Below are 12,870 nucleotides of genomic sequence, written 5' to 3'. Positions count from 1 at the left end.
TTCAAACAATTTTATGAACATTTTTGGAAATTCATTAATTTTTAAACCATCAAAGAAAAAATAAACACAAAATAATCAAGAATAAAAAAAACAAAAGAAAGCCAGTGAAGAAAACAACAAAAAAAACTGGCCAATAAGCCCGAAAAACTAGAAGAAGAAAAACCTGAAATTGCTACCCGAACGCTTCCTACTTTCACTATGGGTCGGGTTGCCAGGAGCAATGAGCACTACGATCGACCGATGGTCTATAAAGTAAATTGCACAAACCATAGGTTAGCAGAAAATATGAGTTTACATCTTTTTTGTAAAAAACACCATGGCCAACGTAAATATTTTGACAAATAATACTGATCGACGGATTAGGCTTGTTTGAGCGTGTTTATGATAGGTGGGTCCCATTTTTTGCTGACGTGGCATAATGGTTTGCATAAAAGGGTGTTAGATGGGGTTTAAAGCAAAAATAAGCCCCCAACCTTTGTCCCAATGAAGCACAGGCCCTCCTACTGCACCACCACGGTGCTCACCCCTCCACCACGGCGCCCCACGCTGGCTTCGGCGACATCCGCCTCCGCTGCCGCCATGCGATGCTGCTCGCCGCAGTCTCGTGCTCTTCTGCTGCTACTAATGTGGTGCGCCTCAGCCTGTGCTCGTGACCATAGCGGCAACAACCATGGCAACAACGGCCATTGGGCGTGACCATAGCGGCGGCGTCAAGGAGCCCGAAGGAAGCACTCTCTGCTCACCTGCTCACAGGGGAGGGGGGGGGTCAAGCTCGCCTCCGCGGAGGGAGTTCACGGTCGGAGTCGGAGAAGAAGAGCGCGTGAGGGGCGAGGCGACGCTCCGGTAGCAATTGCAGCCGATGCAGCGGGACGACGTGCGCATCCAGGGGCTTACCCTGGTCGTCGAGATCCAGATCAAGCTCGTCTCAGTCGTACTCCTCCTTCTCCCACCACCTCCATCCGTCGGTGAGGTCCATCCGCCGCCCCAAGCCTCCATCTACACCGCCCCACGGTATCGATGAGCCTGGGTGACGCCGCCCAAACCTACAAGTTTTATTGACGTGGCGGGCTAATTGCGTTTTTCTTTTTTGATTCAGGGGTGTCTATATAAAAATTCTAGGGACTGGTTTATAAATTCAGATTAAAACTCATCTTGCACAAAATGTTATGCCATGTAAGCAGAAAAGTGGATCCACCTGTCTAAACATGCTCAAACAAGCCTAATCCGTCAATCATTGTTGTTTGTCAAGAGATTATGCTAGACATGGTATTTTTTGTCAAAACAAAATTTAACCTCATATTTTCTGCTAACCCTCAATGTGGTGGGTTTGTGCAATTTACTCATAGTCTATTTTTTTAGACAAACTCACAGTCTAATTTTGGTTTTAGAAGACTCACAGTCTAAATATTGCCTGTCTGGAACAGTTGGGCCGTCAAACTATTGGGCCTGTGTTTTCCGGAGCCCAAAGTTGTAAAATTGTCTCTCGCTCCAGGGCTTGGGCCGACGCCCATTAGACGTAGTTGTTGGATCCCACACGATTACAGGTAAGCCTCTCGGTACGCCGCGCAGCCGCCGCAGCGAGGTTTTAGGGGTAAGCACAGAGAGAGGACTCCCGGCGGCGGCGCGAAGCGGAGAGAGAAAGAGGCAGAGAGATGTCGAAGCGGCAGGGTCCCCCGAAGCACCAGAACGCCTACGCATGGAAGCCCAACCTCGGCCGGAAGATCAACGAGACCGTAAGCCCGCGACCCGCCTCCCTCCCCTCCCCGTCTTCTTTTCCGTTCTTGTGGGACCTAACCGCTGCAACCATCGCCGCTGCTCGCGCAGGAGCCCGGAGGCAGGTTCCGGCCTTTGTCGGAGATCACCGGCGTCTGCCAGCGCTGCCGGGACCAAATCGACTGGAAGCGCAAGTATGGGGTTCTCCCTCCTTGGTTATATTCATTCATTAGGTCGTTGGTTTACTTGTGTTCCTTGGTCCGATCTGTTCGTCTTTCTTTTGCAGATACGGCAAGTACAAGCCGATTGTTGAGCCTGCAAAATGGTAGCTTTCTTGCCTGCCTGGTTACCGCACAGTATTTGGGAACGGTTGTAAGAGGGGATTGTGATGGATGCCTATGGTTTTCTTTTTATTTTTGCAGCCAGAAGTGCAGTAAACGAAACGTCCGGCAGGCGTACCACAACGTCTGCACAGGTGAATTTCGGCTGCTTGGCGATGTCTCTCGCCATGGTGGTGCTGGTGTGTCGTTTGATTGACACTGATATGTGTGATCTCTGCTCAATGCAGGTTGCTCCAAGGAGCTTGGGATTTGTGCCAAGTGCTGCACCTCTGTTAAGCAGCTTGTTGGAAGGTGATCCCCGCTATTTCATTTTATTGTTACAGTAGTACGGGTGCAGCTACACCATGGCTGGAATTTGAACTGTGTTTTATTTTATTTTACGTGTTGTAACGATTCAGTGTTGTCCTGTAGGGATGCTGAGGAAGCAAACAGTGAGCGCAAAGAACTAGAGGAGGTTTGATTCTTCTACATTGGAAGAGGATTGTTGTGAACCTTGAGAAATCCATTTGTTTTGTGCTGACCAGTGAAATGTTTTATAGGCCATCAGATATGCTAGGGAGAGGGAACGACGGACACTTCTTCGCCTTGTGAGTACTTGCTATTTAATTTTTATTGCTGGATAAATTTAATTTCCGTGCACTTACGCTTCTGTGTATGCTCTCCTTGATGTTAGTTCTTAACTGGCCTAGGAAGCCCATAAGTCCGAAATCTGAATAAAGGACCCCCTCTATTCTTCTTGAAATTTTGACTACAGGAAAACTTGAGGGCTATAGAAAAAACTTCCCTTAATCCACATCGCGAACTAAATAGAAGGTTCCATGCCTCAATTTTGAGCCTAGCACAATAAGATAGACATTCTAATTTTTCCTTCTGCACGCAAATGAAGGAGAATCCTAGCACGAATCCTCTGATCTTTAGCTTGAATGAGCGTGTTTAACATAACTAGTTTTTCCTTCTCTTTAAAAGAAGAATGCCACTCATTTATTGTGCCTGTTAAACCAAACTCTAAATATATTACACTTTGCATCTCCTATATTATAGCATGTCATTGTTGTATTATTACTCAGATGTTCATTGGGGTTCAGTTATATAAATTGTATACATGATGAAATCTGTTCACATAAATTTAGCAGAAACCCTATTGCACAGAAATCAGAACAAACTGGTTTGCTCATGGTTATACTAATTCACTCATCACATGAGCAAAACCTCAAGTATTCGGTATTCCTCATCTGCCCTTCTATATCCTTTCCGGATGCATTCTTAGAATAGGAATTGGTGCCTGGTTGTGGTATTTATATTTCAGCTAAATGAAAATGCTCACCTTGTATTCTGGTTCTCAATGTTATATACATGATTTTGTTGATTTCCAAGATATTGCATGAGAACTTGAAATGAAGCATGTGATATTCCAGTTTTATTGGACTATTCAAGTGTCAACTCTTCGCGTAGATATTTTCATATTTAATCTGTTAGGTTTGTAAAAACTTTATTAACAAATAGCTGCAGTTGATGTGCAAATGGAAATAGTTAGGCTCTTTTACATAGTAGGAACTTCTGACAAGAGCTTTGCCTCATGGAATAATCATTCCTACTGCAGACATCTGTGTTCAAACTCCTTCAAAATTCACAAATAGCATTCTTAAGGGCCATTCTTACACATTCATGTGTTCCTGTTCGGTCAACAACCGGTGACATCCCAACCCACATTTTTCTTATGCCTACTTTTGTAGAATTTGCATCCCAGTTAGGCCATTTAAGGTTTATAAGCACATATCTAGAATAAAGTACTATGCAATTCATTATTACCAACACATGGAAATATAAAGAACTGGAGGAGTTCAAAGTTCCAGCAGTGTCTTAAAACAATTTGACTGGGAATTATCTGTTAGAAGATAGTCCTGGAGGCATAAGCATTCCTGTAATAAGAGTGGGAGAAAGCTTAACATGCTAATAGCTGACAATCACGTCGGTTACTACTGTAAGGCCGCGCTTGGATTGGTTGTATTCAAATACGGAGGTGTATATTTTACACCTGTATCTTACCGGCCGCTTAGCAAATCTGGGGCGGAAATGAAACGACGAGCTGAGACTTGTATTCTTTACGGGTGTATTTGAGAAGAACACGACAATCCAAACGGGGCCTAAGTAATTTGCAGTTTTAAACCTCACGAAACCCTCTATGTGATGCATATATGTGTCGTATTAAATTCAATCTTCAGTCTTCCTGTTGTCTGGGTTTTCCACAGTTCTGCTGACATCCAGTGAGTGAAGTGACTACATAAGTGATCATATTGATTCTTCTTGATTATACATCAACGTTGTTCTAAATCCACGTTTTGTTCCTGGGGTTCATTTGGGTAAGGTTCCATTACTTAACTGGTATCTAGAATAAAATTTTAGGTTGGGCTGCCAGAATTAGCTGGGTCGGGGGCAGCTTATTTTGGCAGCCACGCATAAGTCCCAAAAGAACTGGCCCGTAATAGGAGGATCTATACTGCTAACTTACAGAGAAAAATGAGTAACTTTTGTGCAGTCTAGCATTGGTTGTACGTCTATCTGCTGTGGAAAATGGAACAAAATGCCCGAATGGATAACAGTGGATTATCCTAGCATGGGTCTTCTATTTGCCCTTGAAGTAATATATAAAAACACTATTTGGTCTCTTCTGTGAACTGTTATTGATCCCCCCCAACCACCATACATGACATGTGATATTCTTCTTTGAGATATCAGTACTTAAGACCTTGCAAATGGAATAAGATTCTCAATGCCATTCAAATTATCAGTTCCATGAACTGAAACTCTGCTTCAGTGTGCTAGTTTTTATTTGAGTAATAAGTGAGTTAAATCTTCATGATATTTTTTTTCTTCTGTGCGTATTCATTAGTTTAATTATTTCTTACAGATGAACAAAAACAAGGATGAGGAGAGCGGGCCATCAGTCCCAAAGATTGCGGACCGAGATCGGGAAGGCGACCTTTTCCCTGTTGCATCCCTTGACGAATATGCTGAACAGGCTGTACAGAAGGATAAGTCTGATGAAGAAGATGCCAGGGATTTTGTGAAAGATTAACCTGGCAAGGTTTGGTACTGTAAAAGGATATTTAGTTCTGTGCACGGACGCTCTTTCGGGGTGTTCTAACTCACCGAAGAAATGCCGATACTTGCTTTAGCAGAGATATATGTTTCTGTTTATCAGATCTTATTTTGACCAGTGAGCTTACGGCGCCTTCCCAGTTATGGTATGCTTCTTCCTAACAAGTGTAGGATTCTGAAGCTGTATTACTACATGAGTGTTCTATATATTGCTGCTGCTGGTTTTACCTCTTGTTACTCCGTCCGGGGACAAGTACACATTCCCCGTAGTACTTTATTTCGTGTATCCGTAGAGTCTGTACTGAGGTTGCATCCTTCCTAGTCAGCTTAAATAAATAAATATTATATGGCGGTCCCACATCTCATGCTAAACACCTCTTTTTTCCCTTGATCATTTTGGTTATATCTGGCCGCATCTCAACCCACCTCCCTTTCCTTCCGCAAGCTGTAGGTTTGCCATGACAGCTCCACAGGCCCTGCTGTCGACAAGTAGCGAACACCGCCTAAACCAAAAGGAGCGCTGCAGCATATCCTTTTTTCTTCTTCCTTTTTAAGATTACAGGAGTAAAGTTACTCCTCCCTCAGAAAAAAGGAGTAAAGTTATTCCGAGCCACATGGGCTACTCCCGTTCCTTGAACCTCTAAGTAACACAACGATGCAAAACGAGTCGATGCAGGATCGCGATCAAGAAGCAAGATGGAGAAGATGCGGGGTGCACTAGGCGTCCACGTGCCACGTGCGCCTTTATTGCCATTGTCACCTTGTGGAGTTGTGGAGGCCAGTTGCCAGGCATGACTCGCACGGCGCTGTGGAAGAACACACCACTGGATGGAGATGGAGATGCAGCGCAGGTGCCCAAGTCCAAGCCGGTCCTGGTCGGTTCAACTTCAACCGAGTTCCCACCCACGCTTGTTTTTAAGAAGAAAAAAGAGAGAGTTCCCACCCACACCGACATAAAACAAGGGTGAAACAGCAAGATCTAGAGGTGATGAGGTGGGAGTGGAGCGGCAGTTCGAGCCGACGAGGACGAGCTACAGGTCGATCTTTGTCCATTAGCCTGGAGATCTGTGCCATGTGCATCAAGCATCTGAAATACTTAAATCTGTAGTACCCCCTGTGTTTACTACTCCTACATCAATCAATATTTTTTTTAGGACAACACTAAAACTCAGCAGGCTGATTTTCTGCCTAGCGTACGCCGGATCTCACGCATGACATGTTCCCTGTCCATCGCTTCTTCATCAGAGTCTCCAAGCGAATCGCATATCCGCCCGTTTATCAAAAAGAAAAAGAAAAACGCCCGTTTCTCCTGTCTCTCACCGGTCATCACTCTCGTTTCGCTACCATTTCCAGCGACTCGTTCGACACGACGGAGAGGATCCATGGATGGCTGCACAACCGCTGCTACGAGACATGGCTCCGCCGCCGTGCGGGGCAAGCTTCATGGTTTATTGTTGAAACGCGACGGAAGCTCGATGCTTCAAGCTCTTTTCCGTTGCTGCAACCCTGGATGTGCGGCTTCTGTGACTACGGAGAAAGGAACAATGACACTATTGATGGCAGTGCACTTAGAGCTTGGTCTCCGCGAGATCGAGCGGACGGGTGCCAGGTTCACCTGGACTAACCGCCAGGCCGACCCGACGCGATCCGTTTTGGATCGCGTCCTAGTTTCTCCGGAGTGGGAATTATGTTGCCCCTAGCTTCTCCTCGTGCGATTATCCGGATTGGGTCTGACCACGTTCCTCTCCTTCTCTCCTCCGCGGACGAGCGCCCCCCCCCCACCCCGTCGCGGTTTCGGTTTGAGCTCTTCTGGCTTAACCAGGCCGGCTTCCGGGATGTGGTCTCTGCCCGATGGACTCTTGCTCGCGCTTTCCCCCATCGCTCCATGTCCGCCGTTGACTCGTGGCACTTCTGCGCCAAGCTTGCCCGCCAATTCATGAAGGGTTGGGGCGCTAACCTTGGTCGTGACCTCCGCGAGCGCAAGAGGTCTCTCCTGCTGGCTATTCAAGCCCTGGACGCCTGGGCCGACTCCTCCGGAATCTCCCCAGATGAGTGGATGCTGAGATATGATCTTGAGGATCAACTCTCAACCATCTACACAGATGAGGAGGCCTATTGGAGGCTGCGAGGTACCCAAAGATGGGTGCTCCGTGGCGATGCGAACACTGCTTATTTCCAGGCGGTTGCGAACGACCGTCGTCGGAGAAATTCCATCCACTGCTTCGTGGGAGGGAGACTCCCCCCTTGTCCGCCCGCGGCCATCCGGGCCCATGTCGACGGATTTTACAAAGCCCTCTTTACCCCCACCCCGAGGGGTGGGGCTAGTCTCGCCCCCGACACTTGGTCGGGTGTGCAGTTGGTCTCCGCTGAGGCCAATGCGGCTCTAGTTGCCCCCTTCACCGAGGATGAGGTCCTCGCGGCTATTAAAGGAATGAACCCCTCCTCGGCTCCGGGCCCGGATGGCCTGCCCATTACGTTCTTCAAAATGTTCTGGCAGACCATCAAGCCGGAGGTCATGGGCTTATTCGAGGAGTTCTATCGGGCTCTATGGATCTTGGACGCCTGAACTACGGGATCATTACCCTCACCCCCAAGGTCTGGGCGCTTCTGATATCCGCCAGTTCCGTCCCATCACAATGATTAATGTGATATTCCGGATCCTGGCCAAAGGGTACGCCAATAGGGTGACCCTGCTAGCTGACTCGATCACTCACCCGAACCAATCGACCTTCATTCAAGGTCGGTTTATTTTGGATGGCGTGTTGGTCTTCCATGAAGTCCTTCACGAAGTCCGGGTGAAGCACCATCGAGCAGTCTTCTTGAAGCTTGACTTCCATAAAGCGTATGATACTGTCCACTGGCCCTTCTTGCGAGAAGTGCTGCTCCGCAAGGGCTTTGACGACCGTTGGGTGACTCGCGTTATGCAATTAGTCTCCTGCGGTCGGACTGCGATGAACATCAACGGCGAGATTGGGCCATACTTCCCCACCCTCTGTGGGGTTCGTCAGGGTGACCCGTTCTCGCTGTTCCTGTTCAACATGGTGGTCGATGCCCTGGCCGCTATCCTCGACAAAGCCAAGGATGCCGGCCATATTCACGACATTGTCCCCCACCTAGTCGGAGGGGGAGGGGTCTCCCTCCTTCAATATGCGGATGATACCATTATAATGGTTGAGGGTTCTGCTCAGGACGTAGCTAACCTGAAGTTCCTCCTCCTGTGCTTCCAGGAGATGTCGGGCCTAATGATCAACTTCGATAAAAGCGAAGTGGTGGTTCTTGGCTACCCTCCGGTGGAAGCTCAGGCTATCGCGGACCGACTTAATTTTCGGTTGGGTTCTTTCCCCACGACCTACCTGGAGATCCCCATTAGTGATTCGCGCCTCACCATGGCTGACCTTCGCCCCACGGTGACCCGTATGCAACATCGCGTCGAGCCATAGAAAGGGCGCTGGCTGTCGAAGGTTGCGCGTGTGATCCTCATCAACTCCTCACTTGCCAGCCTTCTTTGGTTCCTCATGAGCTTCTATAGCCTTCATGAAACGCTACATAAGGAAATTGCCAAGTACCAGTCTAGATTCTTCTGGGCTGGCGAGGATGACAAGCAAAAGTACCATATGGTGAGCTGGTCGGACATCTGCAAACCCAAGGACCAGGGTGGTCTGGGGATTTTGTCCTCCCAGCGCATGAACATTGCCCTCTTGACCCGTTGGCTATGGCACATTGCTAATGGCGAGGGAGGCCTTTGGCTCACCATTGATAACCCACAAGTGTAGGGGATCACAACAGCTTTCGAGGGCAAAGTACAACCCAAATTTATTGATTCGACACAAGGGGAGCCAAAGAATATTCTTGAGTATTAGCAGTTGACTTGTCAATTCAACCACACCTGGATAACTTAGTATCTACAGCAAAGTATTTAGTAGCAAAGTAGTATGATAATAAAAGTAACGGTAGCAAAAGTACAGATAAATGTTTTTGGTTTTTGTAGTAGTTTGTAACAGTAGCAACGGAAAAGTAAATAAGCGAAGAACAGTATGTGAAAAGCTCGTAGGCAATGCATCAGTGATGGATAATTATGCCGGATGTGATTCCTCATGTAATAGCTATAAGATAGGGTGACACAGAACTAGCTCCAATTCATCAATGTAATGTAGGCATGTATTCCGTAAATAGTCATACGTGCTTATGGAAAAGAACTTGCATGACATCTTTGTCCTACCCTCCCGTGGCAGCGGGGTCCTAGTGGAAACTAAGGGATATTAAGGCCTCCTTTTTAATAGAGAACCGGAACAAAGCATTAGCACATAGTGAATACATGAACTCCTCAAACTACGGTCATCACCAAGAAGTATCCCGATTATTGTCACTTCGGGGTTGTCGGATCATAACACATAATAGGTGACTATAGACTTGCAAGATAGGATCAAGAACACACATATATTCATGAAAACATAATAGGTTCAGATCTGAAATCATGGCACTCGGGCCCTAGTGACAAGCATTAAGCATAGCAAAGTCATAGCAACATCAATCTCAGAACATAGTGGATACTAGGGATCAAACCCTAACAAAACTAACTTGATTACATGGTAAATCTCATCCAACCCATCACCATCCAGCAAGCCTACGATGGAATTACTCATGCACAGCGGTGAGCATCATGAAATTGATGATGGAGGATGGTTGATGATGACGACGGTGACGAATCCCCCTCTCCGGAGCCCCGAACAGACTTCAGATCAGCCCTCCCGAGAGAGATTAGGGCTTGGCGGCGGCTCCGTGTCGTAAAACACGATGAAACTTTCTCTCTGATTTTTTCTCCTCGAACGTGAATATATGGAGTTGGAGTTGAGGTCGATGGAGGTCTAGGGGGCCCACGAGATAGGGAGGCGTGCCCTATAGGGGGGGGGCGCCCCCCTGTCTTGTGGATAGGGTGTGGGCCCCCTGGTGTATTTCTTTCGCCCAGAAATTCTTATTAATTCCAAAAAGTGCCTCCGTGGATTTTGAGGACATTCCGAGAACTTTTCTTTTCTACACATAAAACAGGATCATGGCAGTTCTGCTGTAACATCGTCAGTCCGGGTTAGTTTCATTCAAATCATGCAAATTAGAGTCCAAAACAAGGGCAAAAGTGTTTGGAAAAGTAGATACGTTGGAGACGTATCAACTCCCCCAAGTTTAAACCTTTGCTTGTCCTCAAGCAATTCAGTTGATAAACTGAAAGTGATAAAGAAAAACTTTTACAAACTCTGTTTGCTCTTGTTGTTGTAAACATGAAAAGCCAGCATTTAAGTTTCAGCAAATATTATGAACTAACCATACTCACAATAACACTTGGGTCTCACAATTACTCATATCAATAGCATAATCAGCTAGCGAGCCATAATAATAAAACTCGAATGACAACACTTTCTCAAAACAATCATAACATGATATAACAAAATAGTATCTTGCTAGCCCTTTCTGAGACCGCAAAACATAAATGCAGAGCACCTTTAAAGATCAAGGACTGACTAAACATTGTAATTCATGGTAAAAGAGATCCAGTCAAGTCATACCCAATATAAACCAATAGTAATGAATGCAAATGACAATGTGCTCTCCAGCGGGTGCTTTTTAATAAGAAGGGTGATGACTCAACATAAAAGTAAATAGATAGGCCCTTCGCAGAGGGAAGCAGGGATTTGTAGAGGTGCCAGAGTTCAATTTTAAAATAGAGATTGAATAACATTTTGAGCGGCATACTTTCGCTGTCAACGCAACAACTATGAGATGGATGTATCTTCCATACTACATGCATTATAGGTAGTTCCCAAACAGAATTGTAAAGGTTTATACTCCCCCAACCACCAACAAGTATCAATCCATGGCTTGCTCGAAACAACGACTGCCTCCAACTAACAACAACCCTCGGGGAGTTTTGTTTAATTAATTTGATTTGCTTTGATCTTTTTGGATCATGGGACTGGGCATCCCAGTTACCAGCCCTTTCTCATGAATGAGGAGCGGAGTCCACTCCTCTTGAGAATAACCCACCTAGTGTGGAAGAAATAGGCAGCCCTAGTTGTAACATGAGCTGCTCGAGCATACAAAACAGAATTTCATTTGAAGGTTTGGAGTTTGGCACATACAAATTTACTTGGAACGACACGTAGATACCGCATATAGGAAGGTATGGTGGACTCATATGGAACAACTTTGGGGTTTAAGGATTTTGGATGCACAAGCAGTATTCCCGCTTAGTACAGGTGAAGGCTAGCAAAAGACTGGGAAGCGACCAACTGAGAGAGAGACAACAGTCATAAACATGCATTAAAATTAATTCACACTGAATACAAGCATGAGTAGGATATAATCCACCATGAACATAAATATCATGAAGGCTATGTTGATTTGTTTCAACTACATGTGTGAACATGTGCCAAGTCGAGTCACTCAATTCATTCAAAGGAGGATACCATCCCATCATACCACATCATAATCATTCTAATAGCATGTTGACACGCAAGGTAAAACTCAAAGCTAATCAAGCATGGCACAAGCAAGTATAATCTCTAAATGTCATTGCAAATATGTTTACTTCATAATAAGCTGACTCAGAAATGATGAACTCATCATATTTACAAAAACAAGAGAGATCGAGTTCATACCAGCTTTTCCCATCCCAATAAGTCCATCATATATCGTCATTATTGCCTTTCACTTGCACGATCGAACGATGTGTATAATAATAAGAGTGCATGTGCATTGGACTAAGCTGGAATCTGCAAGTATTCAACTCAAAAGAGAAGACAAGTAATATGGGCTCTAAGTTAAATAAACAATCATGCATATGAGAGCCACTAAACATTTTCAATATGGTCTTCTCGACCCCCAAAGGAAAGAAAATAAAATAAAACTATTTACACGGGAAAGCTCCCAACAAGTAAGAAGAAGAATTAGAAATCTTTTTGGGTTTATATTTTAATTTCTACTACAAGCATGGAAATTAAACTAATTAATTTTTTGGTTTTCCTCAAGGTTTATCAAACACACAAGAAGAAAACTAGAAAAAGGAATTTAAACTAACATGGATAATACAATGAAAGAGTATGTGTTGGGGAACGTAGCAGAAATTCAAAATTTTCCTATGTGTCACCAAGATCTATCTATGGAGAAACCAGCAATGAGGGGAAGGAGAGTGCATCTACATACCCTTGTAGATCGCTAAGCGGAAGCGTTCAAGAGAACGGGGTTGAAGGAGTCATACTCGTCGTGATCCAAATCACCGGAGATCCTAGTGCCGAACGGACGGCACCTCCGCGTTCAACACACATACAGCCCGGTGACGTCTCCCATGCCTTGATCCAGCAAGGTGAGAGGGAGAGGTTGAGGAAGACTCCATCCAGCAACAGCACAACGGCGTGGTGGTGATGGAGGAGCGTGGTAGTCCAGCAGGGCTTCGCCAAGCACCGCGGGAGAGGAGAAGGGAGAGAGGTAGGGCTGCGCCAGGGAGTGGTCAAAACTCATGTGTTGGCAGCCCCAAAACCCTCAAGTATATATAGGGGAGAGGGAGGGGGGTGCACCCCCTCTAGGGTTTCCACCCCAAGGGGTGCGGCAGCCCCAATCCCATCTAAGGGTGGCGGCCAAGGGGGGAGAGGGGGGAAACTTGCCCCCCAAGTTAGGTGGAAGCACCCCCTCCCCAAACCCTAGACGCCTTGGGCCCTTGTGGGGGGGG

At 46.1% G+C, this 12,870-nt stretch overlaps 1 protein-coding gene across 1 annotated transcript; it reads left to right on the top strand.

The window, feature by feature from the left end:
- Positions 1-1,555: 1,555 nt before the first annotated feature.
- LOC119277076 (uncharacterized protein C9orf85 homolog) lies at positions 1,556-5,382 on the top strand. The gene is made up of 8 exons (XM_037558294.1): positions 1,556-1,733; positions 1,825-1,907; positions 2,000-2,038; positions 2,136-2,188; positions 2,282-2,345; positions 2,466-2,508; positions 2,594-2,641; positions 4,963-5,382. The coding sequence occupies exons 1-8, from the start codon at positions 1,653-1,655 to the stop codon at positions 5,128-5,130; spliced, it is 579 nt and encodes a 192-aa protein (XP_037414191.1). The 5' UTR covers positions 1,556-1,652; the 3' UTR covers positions 5,131-5,382.
- The last annotated feature ends 7,488 nt before the right edge of the window (positions 5,383-12,870 follow it).

This window comes from Triticum dicoccoides, chromosome 3B, assembly GCF_002162155.2.
Source record: "Triticum dicoccoides isolate Atlit2015 ecotype Zavitan chromosome 3B, WEW_v2.0, whole genome shotgun sequence".
Taxonomy (NCBI): Eukaryota; Viridiplantae; Streptophyta; class Magnoliopsida; order Poales; family Poaceae; genus Triticum; species Triticum dicoccoides.
Note: the sequence above shows the minus strand (reverse complement) of the source record. Positions and strands in the feature narration are given on the sequence as shown.